The sequence below is a fragment of the Boleophthalmus pectinirostris genome, unplaced genomic scaffold, assembly GCF_026225935.1.
Source record: "Boleophthalmus pectinirostris isolate CB_2022bp ecotype Guang Dong unplaced genomic scaffold, ASM2622593v1 HiC_scaffold_18, whole genome shotgun sequence".
Taxonomy (NCBI): Eukaryota; Metazoa; Chordata; class Actinopteri; order Gobiiformes; family Gobiidae; genus Boleophthalmus; species Boleophthalmus pectinirostris.
The window spans coordinates 44,015,034-44,042,930 of record NW_026571133.1 but is presented as its reverse complement, the minus strand read 5'-3'; the positions used below and the strand labels follow the sequence as shown (position 1 = coordinate 44,042,930).

Genomic DNA, 27,897 nt, shown 5'->3' with positions numbered 1-27,897 from the left:
ACTGGTTTCAGTCATTCTGACTGGAGTTAGTCGTGAGTGCACCAGCTCCAGTTCAGCTCATGTGTAGATGTGTTTGGTTGTAGCCTGCTTGCTCACGAGAGCAGAGGGATTCTGTGTTTGTTGTCTGGATACATGAAAGGTTCTTTAATTTCACTGTATCAGTTATCCAATAGACAAAGAGTATTAAAGTTTCCTGATCACAAACAGATCTGGAGTTGTGTTTGTTTCATTCACACATGTTGAACACACAAATAACTCAAAGTATTTTAGAGATGGGCATTCCGGTTTTTTGGACGTGCTTCCAGTGAAGGTCTGTGTGACAGAGCAGCTCTAGTGCATTCTATTTGTTTGACCATGCAGGTCTTTGAACCTCCTGTTAGTGTCCACTGAATCTGTGACGCCCACGTCATGTGTCTAGCCCAGGCCTTTTGCCAAAGTAAAAAACACTGCCTTTGGCCTCTAGGATTTTTGCTTAATCCATAAAGGGAAATGTGTAGAGGCTAAACTGAGACAGCACTGTACCAATGTCCTGTTTTAGACATGAACACAGCTTGCTCTGATGGGAGAGAAGTATGCTAGCACCAGAGCATTTCTACTCTCTGTTGTCATGGTGAATGGGACTCTCTGTGCTCCATTGTCGTAGGCATTATATACACTCAAACATGCTTGTAGCGCAAGTTTCCTTTACTTTAATTGGATGAATCAACCTATTCCAACTCACCTTTAAACCCCCCTTCTTTCCCATCCTCCCCCTCCTCTCCCATCATGCTTTGTGGCATGTCATGCCACAGAAATGGTCACTGTGAGGGGCTGAGGCTTACCTCACAAACATTGCACAATCCCCTGAACTCTCCAAACTCCAAACTCTACACGAAGATACACAGTCCACTGAGAGAGGAGGACCTGTGCCTGCTGAAGACCCCTGTGTTTCTGACTGCTCCCTGGTTCTCTGAAGGGCCCCTGTGTTTCTGACTGCTCCCTGGTTCTCTGAAGGGCCCCTGTGTTTCTGACTGCTCCCTGGTTCTCTGAAGGGCCCCTGTGTTTCTGACTGGTTCCTGGTTCTTTGACGGCCCCTGTGTTTCTGACTGGTCCCTGGTTCTCTGACGGGCCCTCGTGTTTCTGACTTGCATCTCCTTGCATCTCCTGACTGGCAGTTGTCATTCTTCATTGGCCCCTGGTTGTGTGGGGGCTCTTGCAGAGATGCCGCTGTCACGGTCCCTGTCCATGAGCTCCCTGAGTGGGGTGCTGCCGCAGTGGGAAGACGACGAGCTGCCTGTGGATGACCTCCTGCTGTTTGAAGTGTCCTGGGAGGTCACCAACAAAGGTCAGAGATAAGCACACACTTCACTCATAAAGTTCTACTTTTTATGGTCATACAAACTAATAATAATGATAAATAAGGCACAAAATGTATCATTTATGATCGTATCAAACTAAAAAGTAATGTTAAAGAAAGAAGAGTCGTGTTTACTTGTGAAGACAGTGGATCTAGTCTTTTAGGTATTTCTGTAAGATTAGATTTTTATATTGTTTTTTGAAGTGCACCAAGTTTGATATGGTCATATTCCATAAGTCTGCTCCACATCTGCTAACACACGTGATTTTGAGGGTGGTTCAAGAGAATTTTAATTTTTTTTTAATCATTTGACTTCTCAGGCTGTAGTTGAATTCATTGGTGTAGAACAGTTTTTGGGTGTTTTTTGGGAGCAGGTCGAGTTTCACTTTAAATAAGATTTGGCAGGTTTAAAATTTTACCAGGTCCCCAGATTTCAATATCTGTGCATTTGTATGTTCTCTATATCCAACTAAGTGAGCTATTCGTACTGTTTTGTTTTTTTCTATCAGTTTAAACAATACGTCTGTGTTACTTATATAAGAAGAAGATGAAAAGTTATGAGGATTTCCCCAGACCTCTACACTGTAACTTAAATGGAGTCAGATAAGAGTACAGTAGATTGTACACAGGGCTTTCTTATTTACAAGAAATTTGGATTTGTTCATCAAGGCATCAAGGCTATAACTTTGCAATTTAGGTTTTAATTTTATCACTGTGGGGTTTCCAACAAAGTTTGTGATCAAGAGTTACACCAAGAAATGTATGTTCAAGTTCTCTTTCTGTGGTTACATTATCAATTTGAATTTTCTGATTTATTTCACAGTTTCCAAAGAACACAGCTTTAGTTTTCATGATATTTAGAGACAATTTGTTTTAGGCAAACCACACTTGTAACTTTGCAATTTCGTGTGTGTCTTTCGATCACTAATGTTTGAAGGTCCTCACCTGAACACAGAATTGTTGTTTCATCCGCAAACAGAAAGGATTTAAGTTTTTCAGAAACTAAGTACAAGTCTTTTATATATAAAAGAAATAATTTGGGGCCTAGCACGGATCCCTGTGGGACACCAGAAACAGTGGTATCAATGGTAGTAGTAGTAGTAGAAGTAGTACTACTAGTAGTAGTAGCAGTAGTACTAGTATTAGTAGTACTAGTATTAGTTGTACTGGTCACTTAGTAGCTGCTGCGTCAATCTAACTGCCTTGAGGAAAACAGGGTCGGACTACACCTGTCACTCACACATCACATTCACAATGAGTCTGGCCCAAGAGCTTTGGATTTGGTCTTTGTCTCTCACTCAAGGTCTGACACTCTACAAGTGTGATCACAAGCCCCCAGCGCGAGGCTTGTCCACATCAGTGTGTACCCTCGCGTACCAGCGGGTGTCACAGGGCAGATTAGATTTTTAAAAATATCTTACCTGTCCATCTGCCTCACGTCAGCGTGACCCTTCTCACTTTCTCACGCTCTTTCTCCTCCCTGCATACAGAGCACACAGACTAACTCCTCTGTGCCCGCGGATTAGAAGTAAACACTAGTCTAAATTTATGTTACAGTGTTGGCACAGAGCACAGAGCAAACCTGCAGTACAGAGCAGACCTACAGCACAGAGCAGACCTCCAGTGACATGTGGTTGAAGTTTGCCTAATAAAAGCACACAAATGCATCTGTATTTGTCACATGTGCGTTTAGTAAATGTACAGAGACTAAATCCCACTGCAAAACCAGTAAAAGAATGTAACTCCAGTTAGGAACTTGACAAAAAAGGTTTAAAATTTCTACAGACTTTCTTCACTTTCTTTGGTTTTCTGTAAAGTGCCAGAGGAAGTGGGATTAATGAAGGGGTTCTCGAGCTGTGGGTGAAGGTCAGAAAAGGGGCACAGAGTGTTTCAGTGCAGTTTGCTTGGCTTTGTAATAGGTTGATCATTTTGACTTGGTCATTTTATAAGTAGTTCACATGCTGAAAAAGTGTGGGCACCCCTGCATTAGACCAATGTCCCTTGGGCATATCTGTGTCTGGGCACTCACTATCCACTCCTCACTCACATATAGACATGCTGTGACCTGTGAGAACATGCAGAGGCCCTCAGGGGCCCCACACATCACTCTCTGCTCCTATGTTTTGTGTAACACTAAATCAATATTGATCTAGTGTGGAGTTCAAGTCCATTCACTCCACAGTTAAAAATTAAGCGGCTGTGGAGCAGAATGAATGAGACTTTACTCACATGAAAGAGTCAAATCATGATTCAGATTCAGTCTGTGTTTAAAATGGGTTCTAATGTTCCAGCTGTGTGGAGGAACACAGCAGGTCTCTACGTCATGTGAATTCCAATATGTTTTTAGGCCTTTCATGACCTCTGTGTGACCTTTAGGCTCTCATATGAACCCTGACCATAGATTATATGAAACAGTCTTTATCAGTTCAGTTCAAAGTGAGCCTGCTGCTGCATGAGCAGAGCTTTGATAACATCTGAAACTCAGAACTCTAACCCTTCACATGTGAATACTGGTGTTAACAGCTCTGTCTTTGACTCATACTCACTTCAGTGGCTTGTGTCCTTTTGGTTTTGCTCAACAGTTTCAAACTGTGTGCAAAGAACGGTGCTAAACATAAGTGACAAAACCCAACAGTGTGCTCAGACGCTGTTGTTGGAGTGTTTAATGGAATGGTATAGACAAAGGACCTGTGTCGAGCTGTGAGCATTACTCCTGTGTCCTGTGTGTGTGTGTGTGTGTGTGTGTGCAGTGGGAGGGATCTACACCGTGATCCAGACCAAAGCCAAGATCACCGTGGACGAATGGGGGGACAACTACTACATGATGGGCCCTTATTTTGAGCACAACTTCCAGACTCAAGTGGAGGGCTGTGAACCCCCAAACCCTGCTGTCAAGAAGGCCATTGACGCCCTCACCAACAACGGCTGCAAGGTCACACTGCACAGTGTTAAAGGCAAAAGTTTCATTCACACATGTTTGAGTGATCTTGCATTTTTATGATGTCTGCATCTCCAAAGCTCAAGATGCTCTGTTCTCCCATGTCATGTCAAGTTTGTGCATTTCAAAAAAACAAAACATATTTTCATATAAACCTATTTTGTGATTGACAGTTTACGGTCTCCTCTGGGGCACTATGAAGTGAAGGTTTCAACAAGCCTAAAACAATAACTGTAACTTCAAATCTTGGCATGTGAAATTACACAAATGGTTCTAGTGAAGGTGTATGGGCTTTAAAAACACAGTGGATCAATTTCTGTGTTACCATATGGATTATCCTGTGATGTATCCCTCAGTGTTTTCAGTTTGAGGGAAGAACTCTCTGTGTGTTAAACATGTGTGAATGAAACAAAACATAACTCCTGGTGTGTTTGTGACACAGTTGAGGAGGATACAACATTACAGATACATTTGTGTACATAAAACCCTTTGAAAAGAGACACTCATTAAAACTGAGCTCAAACAGGAGAGCAAAGTCTCATTAATGAGCCACAAGGGAAATGATTGTGACACCGTAGCTCCCACTTTACACACAAAAACACAAATGGTAATAACTTTGAGCCCAGATCTGATCTTTAAACCATGCTGCTGATCTCAAATAGACCTGATTTAGTCCTCATTAGGGGCCAGAGGATGTGACTGTGTACAGCTTGACTTACATTTATTTCCTGGCCTTTGATCCTAATATTGAAGAAAAAACCTTGTGAACCTCATTTTGGTTTCTTTGAAAAGTGATGAATATTCAGACTTGTCCTTGTTTTGTCGAAGTATTTGACTTGTCTTGTGTACATGGTGGTACGCAGGTGCACTGTGGGCGCTGGCTGATCGAGGGCAGTCCGTACGTGATCCTGTTTGACCTGGGCTCTGCTGCCTGGAACCTGGACCGCTGGAAGGGCGACCTGTGGCAGAGCTGCCACATCGGGATGCCCTTCCACGACCGTGAGGCCAACGATGCCCTCATCCTGGGAGCCCTCATCGCCTGGTTCTTCAAAGAGGTTTGTCTCTGCTGCTGTCCACACGTGTCCTCAGATCTTTTAATATGTCACTTCTGTACAACTCAGGTCACGTGCACTTCCATTAAAGGCACTGTACTGTTTTTGAATGAATCACTGGATTTATAAAGTTGGCAGAAGGGTCAGTCCGTATGAAATCAGCTTTTTTCAAGGAATCTCCCTTATGAGCCATCTCAGATTTGATTGAAAAAAAATTCTAAAATCACCAAATGAAAGAATCTCTAATTTTAGCTCAATCTTAGCTCAATCCCTTGAGTCATTTCTGAGTTATGGTCCATTGAAATTTGAGGGCCATGCTCACTTTTTCTGATGCCTTAATTTATAAGAATAAAAGCATCTGTCCCTCTATAGTCTGGTGCAGTGGGTGAGCAGGAGTGTCCATGATGGACAGCAGTTTGTCCCTCACTTTGACAAATGTGATCTACTGTACCCAGCAGTCACTCTCTCAGGCGCTCAGGGCGTGAATGACCTGACCTCCCCACTTTTATAACATATTTCTTTGGATTATAGACGCAGGTTTGATGCTGTTTGCACACAGTGATCACACTTTATACTTTAGTTATGTCAAATTGTAACTCATTTATCTGAATCTGCATAGGCAGTTCATTTCAACATTTGTATTCTGCTCAAATAGGCTCTGACTAAAGAGAGCACATATCGACAGGACAATTTAACCATCGAATAATGCTCCCACTGTAGAATCATTATTATTCACTCATTTATATGAATTTGCATCGATATCTTCTATCAAATAAGACTCCCACTATAGAAGAGAAAAACATGACTGGAAACACTCAAATCTTTATATTAAATAGTGTTAAATACATAATATTTAACACTCATATCACAGGCTACGGTGTGATTTCCTATTATAATATAGTGATATTTTATTTATACAGTACATTTCTAAAGTTACAATGTTTTCTACACTTACAGTGTAATGAAAATGATAGTGATAAAATCAAACATTAAATCCAAACTATTCAATCATCTAACGTCAGTATTCTGCTGTAAATCTCACGCACATGTCGTTGCTTAACTGGACAAAACATACAATAAACCAATACACTTTTAAAATGTGACATGTTCCTCCACTTCTGCCTCGGAGCTCAAATCGACAGTATTTAAACTGTAAGAGCACATGGGGGTGTGCGCATGAGCAGTAACTCTAGGGAGCCGATCTAACATGAAAAACACAACTAGTTCACAACAGTGATCCAAAGTTATTCCTTTATGCATTCTGAGCATCCTAATTATTCAACACAATTTATGTTCAGAGTCCAGTTTTGCTGTCACAGTAAAGGAAACTAGCATGCAAACATTCACTTAAAATAAAAGAACATGTGTTATAATTAGATGCACTATATATGTGTGTGTGTGTGTGTGTGTGTGTGTTTGTGTGCATGGATGTGTGCATGGATGTGTGCATGTGTGCAGGTAACAGACGACCTGGGGGACAGGCAGAATGTGATCGCACACTTCCATGAGTGGCAGGCGGGGCCCGGGCTGGTCCTGACCCGCTCACGGAGGCTCCCTGTGGCCACAGTCTTCACCACACACGCCACTCTGCTGGGGCGCTACCTGTGCGCGGGCAACGCCGACTTCTACAACAACTTGCACAAGGTATTTCTCTTTTCTGAAATCACTCGTCTGATGTGAATCCTCACTAAGTCAAGTATTCACGCAGTACCAGTGTCTTGTTTTACCATCAGAGTGTACTACAGAGGATCTGTGTAAGGCCTGTCCATACACACTGACAAGTAGTTTACCAGTGTGAGCTCAGGCTGCACACCTTTAGTCCTCTGCATTTCAGCCCATCACACTGAACTCTAGTGAAGCTGGAGTGGTGTAGGCGCCCTCTGCTGGTGGCAGTTGGCATGGCAGTAGGTGTGCAGTATGGGAGTACAGTGTGGAAGTACAGGGAGCTCTTTTTACTGAACTGCTCAGGACATGGGGCAAAGGCCTGTGTGTAGCTGCATCCTAAAGGTCAAAGGTCAGCAGTATTATTATTCATTTTATAAAAGATTTTCTGGGCCAAACACTGTAAGGAGAAGCAAAGATGCAGCGGAAACAATGATCACACTGCACCACAAGTGAGCTCAGAGAGCAGTATATAAATACGGTGGCTGAGTGGCTAGCACTCATGCCTCACAGCAAGAAGGTTCTGGGTTCGATCCCCAGGTCGCCCAGGGCCTTTCTGTGTTGGAGTTTGCATGTTTCTCCCTGTGTCTGGATGGTTTCCTCTGGGTGCTCCGGTTTCCCCCATCAACCCAAAACATGCTACAGATCTCCAGAACAGTTGATAGTCAAGGTCAGTTAAATACAATCAATCAGGGACTAGAGGTGGAAATTAGCACTGATGCTACAACCTGATGTACAATGCATCTCTCCTGTCAAGGTTAATGTGAAAATTGTGTGCTGTCCCTGTCTCAAATATATATATGTATGTACAGTATATATGTGCTTCAGTGTTTATGATAACTCTCTGCTCATACATGCTCCTGTTTTCAAATCCAAATCCACATTATTTCTAAAGCACATTTTACAAACAAACAGTTTCCAAAGTGCTGCACAGAGATCAATAAAATGAAGAGGTAAACTGCTCAAATTTGGTCATGCCAGTGCAATGAAACCAATAAAAGCAAATAAAAGTAAAACCATAAAATCATAAAATAGCAATAAATAAGTAAAATAAATTAGACAAGTAAAAGTGTCAGTTTCTGCCTTTTGCCTTTGAACGACTCATTATTTTTAGCTCCTGACACAAAGACAGAGAACAGGAACTGACAAATAAGGGTCAAAGGTCAATTTGGAGCTCAATATTTTTCACATACAAATATTTCTTCATTATAGCAATTAGTTGTCAAATTTTGGGAGTCCTGCCTATTATACTTTTGTCTGGACAAACTAGAAACTTTGAAGTCATTTTTGTCAGTTAAGCTCTTTTACCTTTGTAGGGCACTTTTCATGTTAGCAGCTTTCATGTTTAGTTCAGTAGAGACTGGCAGTGAAACAGTTTGGAGTTTAAAAACACAGTGGACCACATCACAAACAGAGTGACAACTAGTATTGTAGTACTCGACACCGGCCTTGAGATCACTTTTTTACAGTCTTGGTTTCGTCTCGGACTTGAGCACATTTGGTCTCGGTCTTGTCTCGGACTCGAGGTCTGACACTTGACGAGTTTGATCATATTTCACTACAGCTGGTAAATGTGCAGAGGCTCCTAAATATCACAGCTTCACCAGTAAGAGAATGTCACTGTAAATGTTATGAACTTGAAAAAAACACTTGATTCACTTTGAAGTTGTTTTGTGTAAAGAGCCAGTGGAAGTGGGATTAAAGAAGAGCTTCTCAAACTGTGGGTCCAAAAAAGGGTCACAGAGTGTTTCAGTGCAGTACAGTTTGTTTGGCCTATTTTAAGTCTAAATGAACATTAATTGGATCAAATGGAGGTAGATTTATAAAAGGATTTATATATTTTTGCCAAAATAAGTGTAAAATACAAATAAATGTAGGAAATGACAAAGATGATCTCGATTTGGTCTCGATGGGCCATGGTCGAGGTCTTGTCTCGGTTTCGACCTTTAAAAGTCTTGGTCTTGTCTCGCTCTCGACTCTCAGAGGTCTTGGTCCTGGTTTCGGGACCCTGTGTTTTCAGACTGGTCTTGGTCTCTACAACAATTACAACACCAGTAAGAACATTGTAACGTGGTTAAACGCTCACAGGAGTCCATTTTTGCCTAATATAGAACCTTTAAACCAGGGCTGTCAAACTCAAATTCACAGAGGCCAAAATTGAAAACTGGAAAGTCGTGGGCCAAACTAAATATTTATTGAAAAATTTCAACAACATCTGCATGTTTTCTCTTCTTTCAAGATACATAATTTTTTCTTTAAATAAATGTAACAAATAAATAAACACTGAATCCAGAACACGCATAATACAAAATAAAACAACATTTTAAATAAATAATGTCTCTATAGTCGATCTGTAGCCAGCGGGCAGATTGAATACAGATTTGATATGATCTCGTGGGCCAAATATAATTATATTGTGGGGCAAATTTGGCCCCTGGGCCTGAGTTTGACATGTCTGTTTTAAACAGTTTGGCTAAAGTGGAATCCTGTTGGGACCAACTTGAGAACAGATTTGTGATAAGTGGAGCTGCAGAGGAAGTGCAGTTAGGGGTCATGATGTGGTTCAGGTGAGTGTAATTGGCTGCGGGACGCGGGTGGGAAAGGGCAGTGCGGAGGTAAAGGTCACACGTCAGATGGATGACTGACAGACAGCCCCCTCTTATTGACAGAATCATATCAATAAGCCTTCTGATTCAGGAGCAGGAGCAGGCAGACCACTCAACCCAGCACACATTTGTACATTATTATTAGTATTACACAAGTTTGTGTACTTGTGACAACAACTGGAGCTGAGTCTGTTCATCTGGATTTGATTAGATTTAATTTAGCGCTCCAGTTCTACATAATTCAGCAGAACTACACAAGCCTGACCTTCTCATAGATGGACATGACCAGTTGGAAATAAGCAAACTAAGTCTTTGAAAGTAGCTCCAAACAAAAAACAGAACCCCGAAGAAGCGACCGAAGGAGCAATGTTTATGTATGCTTCTTTATATCACTTTATGTCACAGAATCAGCCTCTTTCTTTAAAGGTTCTATATTACGCTAAGTTGATCCTTGTGAGCTTTAAGTCATGTCAATTCAAGTCAGTTAGAATGTTGTTAGTTCCTCAAAAACATACCTGGAGTTGTGTTCAGTTTGGGGTGACCAGATTTTCAAAATCAAAAACTGGAACACCCTGGTTTGTGGTGGTTGGTAAGAATAAAATGATCTAACAACTGTGTAATTAAGGAAAATTATTCTGCAGAGACCATTCATGACAAATGTGAGTCAGTATAGTCACATTTTCTCTGTGTTTTGGTCGTTTTTAAGCAGCTTTTCTGTATTTTACCTAAACAATTGACGATTTATGCCTCTCTTTACTGTTGGCAGGGATCAGACTGGTCAAAAATAGGGACACCTGGGACATTTCTTTTATGAAACTGGGACAAATCAGTGGTTTTGTATAAATCTACTGGGACAGGGGACACAGGGCTCAAAGCTGGGACTATCCTGGGTAAACAGGGACGTCTGATCACCCTCAGTGGTAGTTTTCATGTTAAAAGCTACATTTCAACTTGTTAAGTAGACATGCGAAATTCTGATAAATATCAGAATAAGAGCACATAGTCTAGTATACACCCATGGACCACTATAGAACCTACCTGCACAACTGATGGATTAATAATAATAATAATAATAATAATAATAATAATAATAATAATAATAATAATGATAATAATAATGATAATACAACTTTTATAGTGCTTTTTTGGACACAGATATAAAGCACATGGGAATAGAAAAGAAAGTACTACCATTTAATTTAATCTCATTCTATTGTCTAAAGAAAGAGTTTTTAGGAGCTTCGTGGGATCAGAATCAGTATTTTTGATCCCTGTCATCTTTTTTTGCAGCTTATTTAGAATGTATTATTACCACTATATTTTATTGTCTTTGTTATGATATTATATTGTGATGTGAGAGCTCCTGTGTCCAAATCATTTCCCTTGTGGATCAATACAGTTGGTCTAAGTTTAAGTCTATTGAGTACTGAGTCTTTAGTATGGAAAGTGTCTGCTCGTTCAGATATGAGTTACATTGGTTAAGGTTTAAATGGAAATTAGTCAAGTAGAGACTGTGGTTAAGGTTAGGATCAGTTTTGGAAATGAATGGAAGTGAATGGAATGTTTGTTTCAGTTTAACATCGATAAAGAGGCCGGGGAGAGGCAGATCTACCACCGCTACTGTCTGGAGAGAGCAGCCGTCCACTGCGCACACGTCTTCACCACCGTGTCCCAGATCACTGCTGTGGAGGCCAGCCACATGCTGCACCGCAAAGCAGGTACAGGGGGCGCTCTCACACACGAGGCATCATCGCACAACAACATTCTGTCACACACTCTACTTCTACTTTTAAACCAGTATAGCAGTCTAGTAGTAGTGGTAGTTAGTTAGTACGAGTACTGAAGTTAGTAATAATAGTCTAATAGAAGTAGTAGTAGTTAGTTAGTTAGTACAAGTACTGTAATTAGTAGTAGTAGTCTAGTAGTAGTAGTTAGTTAGTTACTAGTAGTGGTAGTTAGTTACTTTTAAACCAGTCTACTAGTCTAGTAGTAGAAGTAATCTGTGTGGTGTGGGTGTGCGTCTGTGTGTGTGTGTGGTGTGTGTGTGTCTGTGTGTGCGCGCGCGCGCGTGTGGTGTGTGTGTGCGTCTGTGTGTGTGTGGTGTGGGTGTGTCTGTGTGTGCGCCTGTGTGTGTGTGGTGTGGGTGTGTGTGTGTGTGTGTGTGTGGTGTGTGTGTGTGTGTTTTATATATTCGGTCATGAGTCTGCTCCCCACACTCTCTGAACCAAACATGGTCATCCAATCAAATCTGTTTATTTCAGTGGCACATGTGAGATGAAGGAGCTCATTGGTCATCTCTTATTTTGAATAAAATGACATCACTCTCTCCACAGATGAACAGTTTAATCCTCCACATTTTTCAGTCCCTGTCTTATTTTTTCCCTCATAAGTCCCATGGATGTCCCTGATTGGCTAGTCCACCTGTCAATCAAGCCCGCCTGAACATGAGGCTCACCAATGACGTGACTCACATCTTTGTGAAGTATATGTGCTATGTGCTGGATGGAAGACAACAGGACATCAGTACATGTGTGACCTTTGACCTTTGTACCTCTGCTTCTAATGCTCTGAGCAGCTCTTGTTGGTCTTGCTGTTAGAGTAGTAGTAGTAGTAGTAGTATTAGTAGTAGTTGTAGTGGCAGTAGTAGTAGTAGTAGTAGTAGTAGCACTAGGAGTATAATGGTATTAGTATTTCGTACTTGCGTCTAAGCTGCTGTGTGTGCAGACGTGGTGACCCCCAACGGCCTGAACATCAAGAAGTTCTCAGCCATCCACGAGTTCCAGAACCTCCACGTCACCAGCAAAGGACGAATCCAGGAGTTTGTGCGAGGACACTTCTATGGGTACATACACACTACTACATACACACACTACTACATACACACACTACTACATACACACACTACTGCATACACACGCTACTACATACACACACACTACTACATACACACGCTACTGCATACACACTACTGCTACACACACTACTGCACACACACTACTTGTATACACACGCTACTGCATACACACACTACACACACTACTGCGTACACACACGCTACTGTGCATACACACACTACTACATACACACACTACTGCATGCACACACTACTACACACTACTGCATACACACACTACATACACACACTACATACACACGCTACTGCTACTGCATACACACTACTGCACACACTACTGCATACACACACTACTGCATACTACACACACTACTGCATACACACTACTACATACACACACTACTGTACACACACACTACATACACACACTACTGCATAAACACTACTGCTACTGCTACTGCATACACACACTACTGCATAAACACGCACTACTGCATACACACACTACTGCATACACACGCTACTGCATACACACACTACTATGCACACACTATTGTATACACACACTACTGTATACACACGCTACGACATACACACACTACGGCGTACACACGCTACTGTGTACACACACTACTACATACACACACTACTGCATACACACTCTACTGCATACACACTCTACTGCATACACACACTACTACATACACACACTACTGCATACACACGCTACTGCATACACACACTACTATATACACACACTACTGCATACACACTACTGCATACACACACTACTGCACACACTACTGCATACACACACTACTGCATGCACACACTACTGCATACACACTCTACAACATACACACACTACTACATACACACGCTATTGCATACACACGCTACTGCATACACACGCTACTGCATACACACGCTACTGCATACACACACTACTACATACACACACACTACTACATACACACGCTACTGCGTACATACACTACTACATACACACTACTGCATACTACTGCATACACACGCTACTGCATACACACGCTACTACATACACACACTACTGCATACACACGCTACTACATACACACACTACTACATACACACACTGCTACTGCATACACACACTACTACATACACACACTACTGCATAAACACGCTACTGCATACACACGCTACTGCGTACACACGTTACTGCGTACACACACTACTACATACACACACTACTGCATAAACACGCTACTGCATACACACACTACTGCATACACACGCTACTGCATACACACACTACTACATACACACACTACTGCATACACACGCTACTGCATACACACACTACTGACATACACACACTACTGCATACACACGCTACTGCATACACACACTACTACATACACACACTACTGCATACACACGCTACTGCATACACACACTACTATATACACACACTACTGCATACACACGCTACTGCATACACACACTACTACATACACAAACTACTGCATACACACACTACTATGCACACACTACTGCATACACACACTACTGCATGCACACACTACTGCATACACACTCTACAACATACACACACTATTGCATACACACGCTACTGCATACACACACTACTACATACACACACACTACTACATACACACGCTACTGCGTACATACACTACTACATACACACACTACTGCATACACACACACTACTACATACACACGCTACTGCATACACACACTACTGCATACTCACACTACTGCATAAACAAGCTACTGCATACACACGCTACTGCATACACACGCTACTGCATACACACGCTACTACATACACACACTACTGCATAAACACGCTACTGCATACACACGCTACTGCATACACACGCTACTGCATACACACGCTACTGCATACACACACTACTATGCACACACTATTGTATACACACACTATTGTATACACACGCTACGACATACACACACTACTGCGTACACACGCTACTGCGTACACACGCTACTGCATACACACACTACTACATACACACACTACTGCATACACACACTACTGCATACACACTCTACTGCATACACACTCTACTGCATACACACACTACTGCATACACACACTACTACATACACACACTACTGCATACACACTCTACTGCATACACACACTACTGCATACACACACTACACACTACATACACACACTACTGCATACACACTCTACTGCATACACACACTACTGCATACACACACTTACACTACATACACACACTACTACATACACACACTACTGCACATACACACACTACTACTTACACACGCTATTGCATACACACGCTACTGCATACACACCCTACTGCGTACACACACTACTACATACACACGCTACTACATACACACACTACTGCATACACACACTACTACATACACACACACTACTACATACACACACTACTGCATAAACACGCTACTGCATACAGACGCTACTGCATACACACACTACTGCATACACACACTACTGCATATACACACTACTACATACACACACTACTACATACACACACTACTACATACACACATTACTACATACACACTCTACTGCATACACACACACTACTACGTACACACACTACTACACGGACACACTAGTACATACACACTACTGCATACACACACTACTGCATACACACACTACTGCATACACACACTACTACATACACACACTACTACATACACACTCTACTGCATACACACTCTACTGCATACACACACTACTGCATACACACAACTACATACACACACTACTGCATACACACACTACTACATACACACACTACTACATACACACTCTACTGCATACACACTCTACTGCATACACACACTACTGCATACACACAACTACATACACACACTACTACGTACACACACTACTACATGGACACACTAGTACATACACACTACTGCATACACACACTACTGCAAACACACACTACCACATATACACACTACTACATCTACACACTACTACATACACACACTACTACATCCACTCACTACTACATACACACACTACTACATACACACGCTACTGCATACACACACTACTACATACACACTCTATGACATACACACACTAAGGCATACACACTCTACTGCATACACACACACTACTGCATACACACACTACTGCATACACACACTACTGCATACACACACTACTGCATACACACACTACTACATACACACACTACTACATACACACATTACTACATACATACTCTACTGCATACACACACAATACTACATACACACACTACTGCATACACACAACTACATACACACTACTTACACACTACATACTACTGCATACACACACTACTACACACTACTGGACACACTACTGCTACATACACACTACTGCATACACACACTACTGTACACACACTACTGCATATATACACTACTACATACACACATACTACACACACTACTACATACACACACTACTGCAAACACACACTACTACATACACAAACTACTACATACACACGCTACTGCATACACACACTACTACATACACACCCTATGACATACACACACTAAGGCATACACACTCTACTGCATACACACACACTACTACATAGACACACTACTGCATATACACACACTATTGTATACAAAAATAGTCAAGGTTCTGTGTTAAATGAAATTGAGCTTTAAACAATGTTAGAATGTTTCTCTCCTCTCCTTCACTTCACTTCTTCGTATGTCTACATCTCCAAAGTTCAAAATGCAACGTCATGAAGCTGTGGTTTAAGTGAACAGCTCCTTGTACATTTTGTTCAGTAGAGAATGGAAATTCCTGAGCTGAAAATCATCCAAATGATTCTAATTAAGATGTATAGAGATTAAAAACACAGTGGAGCATTTTCTGTATTACCCCATGACATCACAAGGTGGAACACAGTTTTCTGCCTGAGAGAAGAACTCAGCGGAAAAACGCCAGATTTGTTTGTATTTTGTGTGAATGAAACAAAACACAATTCCACATTGAAAAAAATCACTTCTCTGGGGAGTAAAAAATATAAAATCAACTGGGGTAATTTTTACAGTGAAATAGCATAATTCTGTGAAAACTACAACTTATTTAATAGCAATGGACAAGATGTATTTACTTTACTCATGTAGTCGAATTATTGTGTTTGATGAGTAAGTTCTACTGTAGAATCAACAACACTTTTTAAGGTTTTACAGTTGCTCCTCATAAACCCACAGATACTGAGTCAGACCAAAGTCCTTTTAGATAAATAAAAGCTGCTTGTTTGGGCTGGGGCGGCAGGAGTTCAGCTGGTCGAGTGTTCATCTACTGATCTGAAGGTTGGCAGTTTAAATCCTGGTGGTGTGATTCAAGCTCCCACAGATTTCATTGTGTTCTTGGGCAAGACACTTATCCCACATCACCTCCAGTGTCTGTGTACACTGGTGTGTGTGTGTGTGTGTGTCTGTGTGTGTGTGTGCGTGCGTGCGTGTGTGTTCGTGTGTGCGTGTGCGTGTGTGTGCGTGTGTGTGTGCGTGTGTGTGCGTGTGCGTGCGTGTGTGTGCGTGTGTGTGTGTGCGTGCGTGTGTGTTCGTGTGTGTGTGTGCGTGTGTGTGTGTGTGTGTGTGTGCGTGTGTGTGTGTGTGTGTGCGTGTGTGTGTTGTGTGTGTGTGTGCGTGTGTGTCTGTGTGTGTGTGTGTGTGTGCGTGTGTGTGTGTTCGTGTGTGTGTATGGATGAGTGGTTCCTTGTTGTAAAGCACTTGACGATTGAAATAAGTTGTATAAAAATGTTCTACACATCAGTAAATACTAGACATATAATATTTACTGAATTATTTCATCACAGCAATGCAATTAATGATGATGATATTTTAAATATTTTACTTAATTTAGTTACATAAATATGACTTCTAAGTTTAAAAAATGGAGTAACAATTACTGAGTAAATGGCTCGTAACTAAATTCATAATTGTGGTGGAAAGTGCATTTTACTTAATACTGACTGAAGTAAATTGTACCTAATATTACAGCAATAAAATTTACTTAAAAAGTACTAGTGCAAATTGTTATGAAGATTTTTTCTAGTAAATCTTACAAGTAATTTTTTTCCGTGCAGGTCTGTTTGTGATGAGGAAACAACAGTATAACAGAGATCAGTAAATAGTCTGATATGAGCCTTTGTGTCTTTGTGCGCAGACATCTGGACTTTAACCTGGACAAGACTCTGTTCTTCTTCATCGCCGGACGCTACGAGTTCTCCAACAAAGGAGCCGACATCTTCCTGGAGTCTCTGTCCCGCCTCAACTACCTGCTGAGGGTACTCACCTGATATGTATACACATATAGTGCAGTCTCTCTGGCACAGTGTCACCCCCCCCACCCTCTCTTTTCTTTCTCTGTCTCTCAGTGACAGACAGGGGACGTTCCTTCTCTCTTCTCTGTTCCTCTCTGTCTCTTTTTCTGTGTCTGTCCTTCTCTCTCCCTCTCTATTCCTCTCACTCTATCCTCTCTCGTGCTCTCTCTCCCTCATGCTGTCACCCTCTCAGTGTGTCATGCTGTGTGCAGGTGCACCGCAGTGATGTGACCGTGGTGGTTTTCTTCATCATGCCCGCCAAAACCAACAACTTCAACGTGGAGTCGCTGAAGGGTCAGGCCATCCGCAAGCAGCTGTGGTGAGCCTCACGGGGGTCTCAATATATCTGTGTGCAATTCTTACTCAAAGTGTACGCACGAAAGAAAGGCAAACTATCTCAAACCTGCTCACTTCTTGACTCTGAGCTGAGATCTTCAGCCTCTTCTCAAAACTCTGATGTGCAAGGAGTTTAGCACCAGACTGCTCATTTTCCTATGAAGTTGTGTTTTTATGGACCAAGAACATGGAATGTTGTGTACAAAGTATGTATGTAGATACATAAAAGAGACTCCAGAACAGTCAGTTTAGGAGTCGTGGTTTTAGATCTAGTACATGTACTAGTGTAAGTATTTTCAGAGCTGTCTCTAGACACCACAGGGGCCTAGTAGGTTTGATGATTTCAAAACCAGTTAGTTTGTGCTTTTGTGTTTAGCAGTAAACATAGATTATCATAACAGCAGTCTATAGTTTTCAAGCCTGGCTCTTAAGTTAGTTATGTGTTCTGGGGCCCTCTTCAGTGTGGGGCCCTTGGCAGTTGCCTGGTTTGATCGCCCCATTGTGGTGGCCTGGAGTATCTCATCTTTTGCCTCAGTGATTATTAAAGAAAATAGGAACATGTGGTGTCAGTTATCTTAGCAGTCTTCATATCTTATATTTTATAAGTTTTATCTTTTATATTTTTTCTCCCAACACACACACACACTGTGTGTGGCAGGGACACGGCTCACTCTGTGAAGGAGAAGTTTGGTCAGCGGCTCTATGACTCTTTACTCAGGTAAGTGTGTCCTGCTGCACTCACACTGTCCCCCTGTCAATCATCTCACCCCTGTCAATCATTTAACCCTCTGCTTCTACTCAGAGGCCAGATCCCCGACATGAACGCCATCCTTGACCGCGACGACTTCACCATCATGAAGAGAGCCATCTATGCCACACAGGTACCAGACCCCACACACACACACACACACACACACACACACACACACACACACACACACACACACACACACACACACACACACACACACACACACACACACACACACACACACACACACACACACACACACACACACACACACACACACACACACACACACACACACACACACACACACACACACTCTCTCTCTCTCTCTCTCTCTCTCTCTCTCTCTCTCTCTCTCTGTCTCTCTGCTTTAACCCTCCAGACCCTGCCCTCCTCCTTCCTCTCTGTCCTCTTGAGTCCTTGGTTTACCTGTTTTAGACCTGCTTTAGTCCTAGTATCTTTTTAAACCTGGTCTTAGTCTTAGTCTCTGTCATGAACTGCACCACAGTTAAAGCCTGGTTTTATTTCACTGCCGTTTGTCTAGACAGAGAAAAATTATTAGGATTTTGAAAGTATATTTTTGTTGTTGTAATGTTTGACAGTTGTTTGTGAACGTTATATTCATGAAACATAGGGTGACCAAACATCTGTTTTTCCCCGGACATGTCCGTATTTTGCGTCATGTCCGGGGCGTCTGGGTTTTTTTTTTATAAAGTGATGCAAATGTCCGGGTACCGTTCATTGGGGGCATTAAACTGAGCGTCTCTCGTAGCATCTGTGACTCAGAAGGAGCGAGACACAAACGGTTGGTCAGTCTGAAACACACTGAAGCACAAATGCACATTTAACAATGACTTGGACAAGAAATTCTCCGTTTTCCATCCCGGTCGTAGCAAGTGTGAGTCCATGTGCACAGGTTGTGAGGTGAGAGTACAGTGTCCCTCGTTTATCGTGGGGGTTACGTTCTAAAAATAACCTGCGATAGGTGAAATCTGCGAAGTATCAACTTTATATTTTACAATTATTCTATCTGTGTTAAGGCTGTAAAACCCCTCAGCACAAACTTTATACACTTTTCTCAGACAGGACAGGTGCAACCCTTTTTACTTGCTTCTTAAAACTTGTTGCTGCTGTCGTCCTTGTGTTATTTTCCCAACAGCACAGAGACCTGCACAACCCCCCCCCCAAAAGGTGTCCAGGTTTTCACAAATGGAAATATGGTCATCCTATGAAACATAAAATGAAGGCGCAGTTATAGTGTTGTCAAAGTGCATTCCGCCCCAGAGAAATCTGGTCTCTGGGAAATGTAAAAATGAAAAAGGCCACAGTCTCTATAAATAAGCAAACTTGGCAACAGTGGTAATGTATCTTGTCGTGTGCAGTAGAGAAAGCGACGGAGTGGTTTTGTGAATGGGAGCAGGATGTGGACCATATAAGGCGTGGAGGGAGGGGCAGTGGTCAATACTGAGCTGATGTATGCCTGACACTGGGCTCGACGGGGCCGTTACAGTGAGATTTATGTGTGCGCTAAACATGTGTGATTGTATTGACCAAACATTAAGGTCTCCCTTTGTCATTTTCTCATTTCCTCAGCAGCACTTCATAACTCCTCTGTTGTGTGTGTGCGCAGGGCTGCAGCCTGTAGACTCCACCATACAGTGAGAGACTGTGGTGTGGACAGGCCTGTCATGTCTCACACACAGCTTCTTCCACCCCCCTCATAAACATCTATAGAGCCATGTCACTAGTATAACCAGTGTTGGAAAGGTTACTTGTAATCCCCTACAGATTACAGATTACATACTCCAAAAAGTAGTTTGTAACGTAATCCATTAAATTACTTAAAGTGAGTAATGTAATCTGAATACTTTGGATTACTTGATTTGCTGTAGAGAAACAAAGACGAGGAAATCTTCACATAAGAAGTTTTGTCTGATAAAAGAAAATGAAAAGGGCTTTACTGAACCGTATTAAAAATATTATTGATAGAAGACGAGGAGACACGGTCCGCACGGCATGATTTAGTCCTGGTTTAGTCCTGTTAAATCCTGTTGTAGACCTGGTTTAGAACTGGTTTAGTCCCAGTTTAGACCTGGTTTTAGACCTGGTTTAGTCCTGGTTTAGTCCTAGTTTAGACCTGGTTTAGTATCCAACAATGAGTGGAATTACCGAAAAAAAAAAAAAAAAAAAAAAAAAAGCGCCGGGGAAATGTGAAAACAGGAAAATATCACCATATAATTCATTTATTTTAACAAAGTAACTGTAATCCAATTACCACTCACTGAAAAAGTAACTGTAACTGAATACAATTTCTCATAATTTGTACTCTGATTATGTAACTCCAGTACATGTAATCTGTTACTCCCCAACACTGAGTATAACAGGGTTTATACTTGATTTGATTTTCTTCCGGTTAAAAATAGACTTTTTGGAGCTACCATGTTGTAATGTTGTTCCCTCATCATAAAATGCTTGAAGAGGTTTCAGATGTCATCCATGCATGTTTGAGTGTTTTAGTGATCTCTCCCAGGTGCCTATTTGAACCCTCCTTATGGTTAGTGCAAGCGTGTGCAATTCTCCCCCCACAAGCCTACGTCACCCACACTCCCACGCGACATTTCTCCACGAATATACAAAAAAATATATCATACAAACCAGTGCACAGCATCTTGACAAACCTGATGCGATGTGCAGTAGTTTCATTAGTGGGACACACGTTATGTTGACTGATCATTTCTCATAGAAATAGCCTTTCTTTAAGATAAATTCCTTTTATATTATGCATTGTGTTGTAAATGCAGATCATTGAGAAAAAAATAAATAAAATGATTTCAAGGTGCACAATACTTCTACTACTTCTCTTTGGAGATGTTACTACTTTGCCTGGAATGTTTCTCAGTGTGGCATTAAAAGCTCTCCTCTCAGCTGATCTAACCTGTAGCTTGGCTTGGTGGTGGCACACCTCCATGGAAACAAGCAGGTGGTGGACTCCCTTCTAACAGAAATCCTCTGCTTTTAATAACATGTTTGTGACAGTTAGCAGATTTTATACAGACTAATGCCAAATACTGATATGTCACTGCAACAGTTCAACTCTCTATTGAATACTGAGGATGTCCTTTGTCCCATCCTCCCTGTGTCTGGCGGGTCAGCAGTGCTCTGTTCTGACCTGTCCTGTCCTGTCTGTGAGCAGAGACGCAGCCTGCCTCCGGTCACCACTCACAACATGCTGGACGACGCCACTGACCCCATCCTGACCAACGTGCGCCGCATCGGCCTCTTCAACGACCGCAACGACCGTGTCAAGGTAAAAGGGCATTCAAAGGGAAGTACAGCTTATCACGCAGGTAAACTGGACTCAAATGCAACACAGGCAAACAAAGTCTTAGTTAAATAACAGAAAGTGTCCTAGAACAGGTCATGTTTAATATCAGACTGAAAAACAACAGAGGAATATATGATTCATTTAATGTGAACTAAAATATCTTCCAAAACCTGGGAAATACTCTAAGTAGAAAGTATGCTGAGATTAAACTCAAACAGATACTAGAAACAGGAATAAAGCAGAATGTACAAAATGCAAACAACAGAATACAGGTGCAGAGTTTCAGAGAGATTGAGTGTGTGTCTTCACAGCTCAATAATCTAACAAAGAGTGAGTGAGCAGGAGGAGTGTGTGTAGACTAGCCTGGGCTGATCAGGGAATGAGAGGCAAGAGACGACGAGGACGAGGTAGAAACATGAGGACCAAAACAGACAGACAGGGAAACGGAGCTGGACTGGGGAAAACATGTAAATCAGGGGTGTCAAACTCATTTTGGTCCGGGGGCCGTATCCAACCTACTTTGATCCCAAAGAGGCCGGATCAGAAAACTCATGTCATATAAACCCCAAAAATAACAATAAGTTCAAATATTTGTGCAGAGAAACACAAATCTATTACAGAAATCTTTTTGAATTGATGAACTCTTTCTTTTACAAAATATTACAATATTATGAACAACCTGAAACTTTAAGAAAAATACAATTTCAACACAATGTTTTAACATGAACTTGTTTGCAAATAGAATAAGTCCATTTTTGTTGTAAAATCCTGCACTCGGCTCCACTTTTCTCATGTTGGACATTTTTCTGATGAGGGTGTCACGGTCAACAGTCAAAACGATCGTCCTTTAAGAGCGTTTGGAAAGAGACAAGTCTTCATTTGTGCTGCTCTGGTGGGAGGGGCCACATACAGAGACACTGGAGAAGCTGCTGTGATAAACACCACAGAAAATTACAAATATTTTAATAGAAAATATAATTCAAATATTTTAGTAGAAAATCAGTCAAGGGCCAGATTGAAGGTCTTGGAGGGCCGGATCTGGCCTCCGGGCCAAATGTTTGACACCCTTGATGTAAACAAAAGGGCAGAACTGTGTGTGTTTAGTGTGCACCGTGTAGTGTGTAGTGCACTTGGTGTATGCTTGTAATAATTATGTGATCACATAAGAAACTGAACTGTTCCTCAGTCATGATTCCAAAATGGTCTGTGTGTTTCAGATCATCTTCCACCCAGAGTTCCTGTCCTCCACCAGCCCCCTGCTGCCCATGGACTATGACGACTTTGTGCGCGGCTGTAACCTGGGAGTGTTCCCCTCCTACTACGAGCCCTGGGGATACACTCCTGGTAACACCTGAACACATCTGAACACACCTGAACACACCTGACCACACCTGAACACACATGACCACACCTGACCACATCTGAACACATCTGAACACATCTGAACACACCTGAACACACCTGAACACACCTGAACACATCTGAACACATCTGAACACACCTGAACACACCTGACCACACCTGAACACACATGACCACACCTGACCACATCTGAACACACATGACCACATCTGAACACACCTGACCACACCTGACCACACCTGAACACATCTGAACACACCTGAACACACCTGAACACACCTGAACACATCTGAACACACCTTACCACATCTGAACACACCTGACCACACCTGAACACACATGACCACATCTGAACACACCTGAACACACCTGAACACACCTGAACACATCTGAACACACCTGAACACACCTGAACACACCTGACCACACCTGAACACATCTGAACCACACCTGAACACACCTGAACACATCTGAACACATCTGAACACACCTGAACACACCTGAACACACCTGAACACACCTGAACACATCTGAAACATACCTGAACCACACCTGAACACATCTGAACACACCCTGACACACACACCTGAACACACTGAACACATCTGAACACACACCTGAACACACATCTGAACACACCTGAACACACCTGAACACACCTGAACACACCTGAACACACACCTGAACACACCTGAACACAGCACACCTGACACACCTGAACACACCTGAACACATCTGAACATACCTGACACACTGACACACTGAACACACCTGAACACATCTGAAAACACACTGAACACACACTGAACACACCTGAACACATCTGAACACACCTGAACACATCTGAACACACCTTACCACATCTGAACACACCTGAACACATCTGAACACACCTGAACACACCTGAACACACCTGAACACATCTGAACACACCTGAACACACCTGAACACACCTGAACACACCTGAACACACCTGAACACACCTGAACACATCTAAACACACCTTACCACATCTGAACACACCTGAACACATCTGAACACACCTGAACACACCTGAACACATCTGAACACACCTGAACACACCTGAACACATCTGAGTGTCCTTCTTTACTGTCCCTTCTCACTGTCCCTCCTCGCTGTGTCTGTGTCCTCAGGTGAGTGCACGGTCATGGGCATCCCCAGTGTCACCACTAACCTGTCAGGATTCGGCTGTTTCATGGAGGAGCATGTGTCTGACCCCTCTGCATATGGTGAGTGTCTGCCCTGCACCTGCCCTGCACCTACCCTTATTATCCAAACAGACATCAGTGTAGACATCAGCACGTAGACACAAGGAGAACATGAAAATGCCACCCAGACACAAGAAGAACATGCAAACTCCACACAGAAAGGCCCAGGTGATCAAAGCCAGAACCTTCTTGCTGTGAAGTGTGAATTTCCGGCCACTGAGCCACCGTGCCACAATATTGAAAGATCTAGCTGTGGCACTGCACGGTTCTGACATGAAAGGCCCAAATGAAGCCCTCTCGTTGAGCTGAGTGAGAGCACCAGAGCCGACAGAGCAAAATCCAAATGATTTGCCAGTTGTCCATGTTTTCTTTGTGAAGCAACACTGAAAGCCCTGTGAGCCAGAGGTGGAGACTTGTAAGTTGTGACTTTTACTCAAGTCAGACTTGAGTCACTTTTTTTAGGACTTTAGACTTGACTTGATAAAATGGACTAAGACTTTGGACTTGACTCGGACTTGAAGGTCAGCGACTTGGGCAATGTGACTTAAGAAGATTTGATACTCCTAAAAATGTGTTTTTTAAAAAAAGACTTTTTCTACTGCTTAATTTTAAAGGAATAAACTGGAACATCCCTTCTATTTGGTACTTTGGATGTAACTGAAGTACTGTGAGATGGTACCTCAAATGTACAGCAGTAATATACAGTACAATACAGTAATATACTGTACAATACAGTAAAACAGAGGGAACTAATAGAACATGATCCTTCCATTTCAGTGCAGACTACATGACAAAATGACTGATATTAAGCTCTTTTCAATCTGAATTCTTTTGATTTTGACAATAATAATTTACACTCTTGTCAAGACATTTAAAAATGAAAATGTGCATAAATATACAATGACTTTTTAAGTACAATTTAGTTTAAAATTCATATAAATTGCAAAAAATCTAAGCTACATTTGGTACTTTTTTGGTTTAAAGACTTGAAATGACTTGAAGCTCAAAGCACACAACTTGGACTTGACTTATACTTATGAACCAGTGACTTGAGACTTGTCCATCTTTGACTTGGGACTTGACTCGGACTTGAGGTCAAAGACTTGAGACTTACTTGAGACTCTCAAAATGACTTGGTCCCATCGTTGCTGTAGAGGCACGTTGCTGTGGCAATGTGCCTCTACATACAGAACATCAATCTAAACAAACAGAATGTATACATTAGATTTCTATTATCAAAATGAAGACACTGAGACAGTTGAAGTCCTTTCACACTTTTAGCGTGTCTTTGCAGGGATCTACATCGTGGATCGTAGGTTCCGCTCTGCAGACGACTCGTGTAACCAGCTGACCCAGTTCATGTTCAGCTTCTGCCAACAGTCCCGCCGCCAACGCATCATCCAACGCAACCGCACCGAGCGCCTGTCCGAGCTCCTCGACTGGAGATACCTGGGCCGGGTCAGTTATAGTGCAGGCCTGGTTTAGTGCTGGTTTAGTCTTGGTTTAGTCCTGCTGGTTTAGTCTTGGTTTAGTCTTGTTTAGTGCTGGTTTAGTCTTGGTTTAGTCTTGGTTTAGTCCTGGTTTAGTCTTGGTTTAATGCTGGTTTAGTGTTGGTTTAGTCTTGTTTAGTGCTGGTTTAGTCCTGGTTTAGTCTTGGTTTAGTCCTCCTGGTTTAGTCTTGGTTTAGTCTTGGTTTAGTCCTCCTGGTTTAGTCTTGGTTTAGTCCTGCTGGTTTAGTCTTGGTTGAGTCCTGCTGGTTTAGTCTTGGTTTAGTGATGGTTTAGTCTTGGTTTATTCTTGGTTTAGTGCTGGTTTAGTTTTGGTTTAGTCTTGGTTTAGTCCTCCTGGTTTAGTCTTGGTTTAGTCTTGGTTTAGTCCTCCTGGTTTAGTCTTGGTTTAGTGCTGGTTTAGTGTTGGTTTAGTCTTGGTTTAGTCCTCCTGGTTTAGTCTTGGTTTAGTGCTGGTTTAGTCTTGGTTTAGTCTTGGTTTAGTGCTGGTTTAGTCTTGGTTTAGTCTTGGTTTAGTCTTGGTTTCGGCTTAGATCATGTTGACAGCCGTATTTGTCTGATAATCTGTCAGGTTTAAAAACTACAAAAACAGGCGCTATCAACCTTTATTAATTGTATCTGAGTTCAGTTTTGCGTGGTGAGCTCTGTATGCCCTGTGTGACCAGAGGTGTTGTGTCTTCAGTTCTACGTCCACGCCCGGCACCTGGCCCTCAGCAGAGCCTTCCCAGACCAGTACAAATTGGACCCCATGTCATCTCTACAGGTGAGAACACAAACCACAGATTTCCAAATATGGTCCTCCTCATTTCCTCAATTGGCTTTCATTTGGTCGCAACCGAACTCCAGCCACATCACACCCCCTCAGTCCTCTTATATTGTACTGCCTTGTGTCCACAGGCAGAGGGCTTCCAGTACCCCAGGCCGTACTCTGTACCCCCGTCCCCCTCTGCCTCCCTTCACTCCACCCCCCACCACAGCGACGAAGAGGATGAGCCCTACGACGAAGACCTGGAGGCAGAGAGGGACCGCATAAACATCAAGGCTCCGTTTGTGTCCAATGGCAAGAAGAAGAAGCAGCATGGAGAAGCTGGCAACTGACCTCCACCTCACCTCCATCCAACAGCACGGAGCCCGGCAACTAACCTCCACCTCACCTCCAGCCAACAGCACAGAGGCCGGAAACTGACATCACCTCCATCCAACAGCACGGAGCCCAACAACTGACCTCCACCTCTCCTCCATCCAACAGCACGGAGCCCGGCAACTGACACCACCTCACCTCCATCCAACAGCACAGAGCCCGACAACTGACCAGTACCTCCACCTAACAGCACAGAAGCAGCTCACCACAGGCCGGGACCTGACCGTTGTCGTGTTTTTGTTTGTATATGACGGACAAGGTTTGGTTTCACTGTGACCAATGAACACACATCATACAAGTTTCACTCAAAGTCTCTTGGCTTAGGAAATCACCAAGAGACTGAATTTAAAGAGGCGCTATTACACTTCTATTATCACTTCTACTGCTAATCACAGATTTAC

General features: G+C 42.4%; 1 protein-coding gene across 1 annotated transcript; it reads left to right on the top strand.

Annotated features, from left to right (window-relative positions):
• Positions 1 to 858: 858 nt before the first annotated feature.
• On the top strand, positions 859 to 27,641 carry gys2 (glycogen synthase 2). Its single transcript, XM_055153667.1, has 16 exons — positions 859 to 1,324; positions 4,087 to 4,268; positions 5,138 to 5,329; positions 6,785 to 6,970; positions 11,168 to 11,312; positions 12,319 to 12,436; positions 17,688 to 17,808; positions 18,057 to 18,163; positions 18,839 to 18,898; positions 18,983 to 19,061; positions 22,125 to 22,238; positions 23,474 to 23,600; positions 24,773 to 24,868; positions 26,142 to 26,305; positions 27,038 to 27,118; positions 27,253 to 27,641. Exons 1-16 carry the CDS (start codon positions 1,201 to 1,203, stop codon positions 27,451 to 27,453), a joined length of 2,097 nt encoding a protein of 698 aa, XP_055009642.1. The 5' UTR covers positions 859 to 1,200; the 3' UTR covers positions 27,454 to 27,641.
• The last annotated feature ends 256 nt before the right edge of the window (positions 27,642 to 27,897 follow it).

Bases quoted from the DNA above. Each gene is read 5' to 3' on its own strand.
- gys2 (XM_055153667.1), top strand. From the start codon at position 1,201: ATGCCGCTGTCACGGTCCCTGTCCATGAGCTCCCTGAGTGGGGTGCTG. The intron at 6,971-11,167 runs GTATTTCTCTTT...TGTTTGTTTCAG, and splicing joins TCTACAACAACTTGCACAAG to TTTAACATCGATAAAGAGGC. The intron at 23,601-24,772 runs GTAACACCTGAA...CTGTGTCCTCAG, and splicing joins GCCCTGGGGATACACTCCTG to GTGAGTGCACGGTCATGGGC.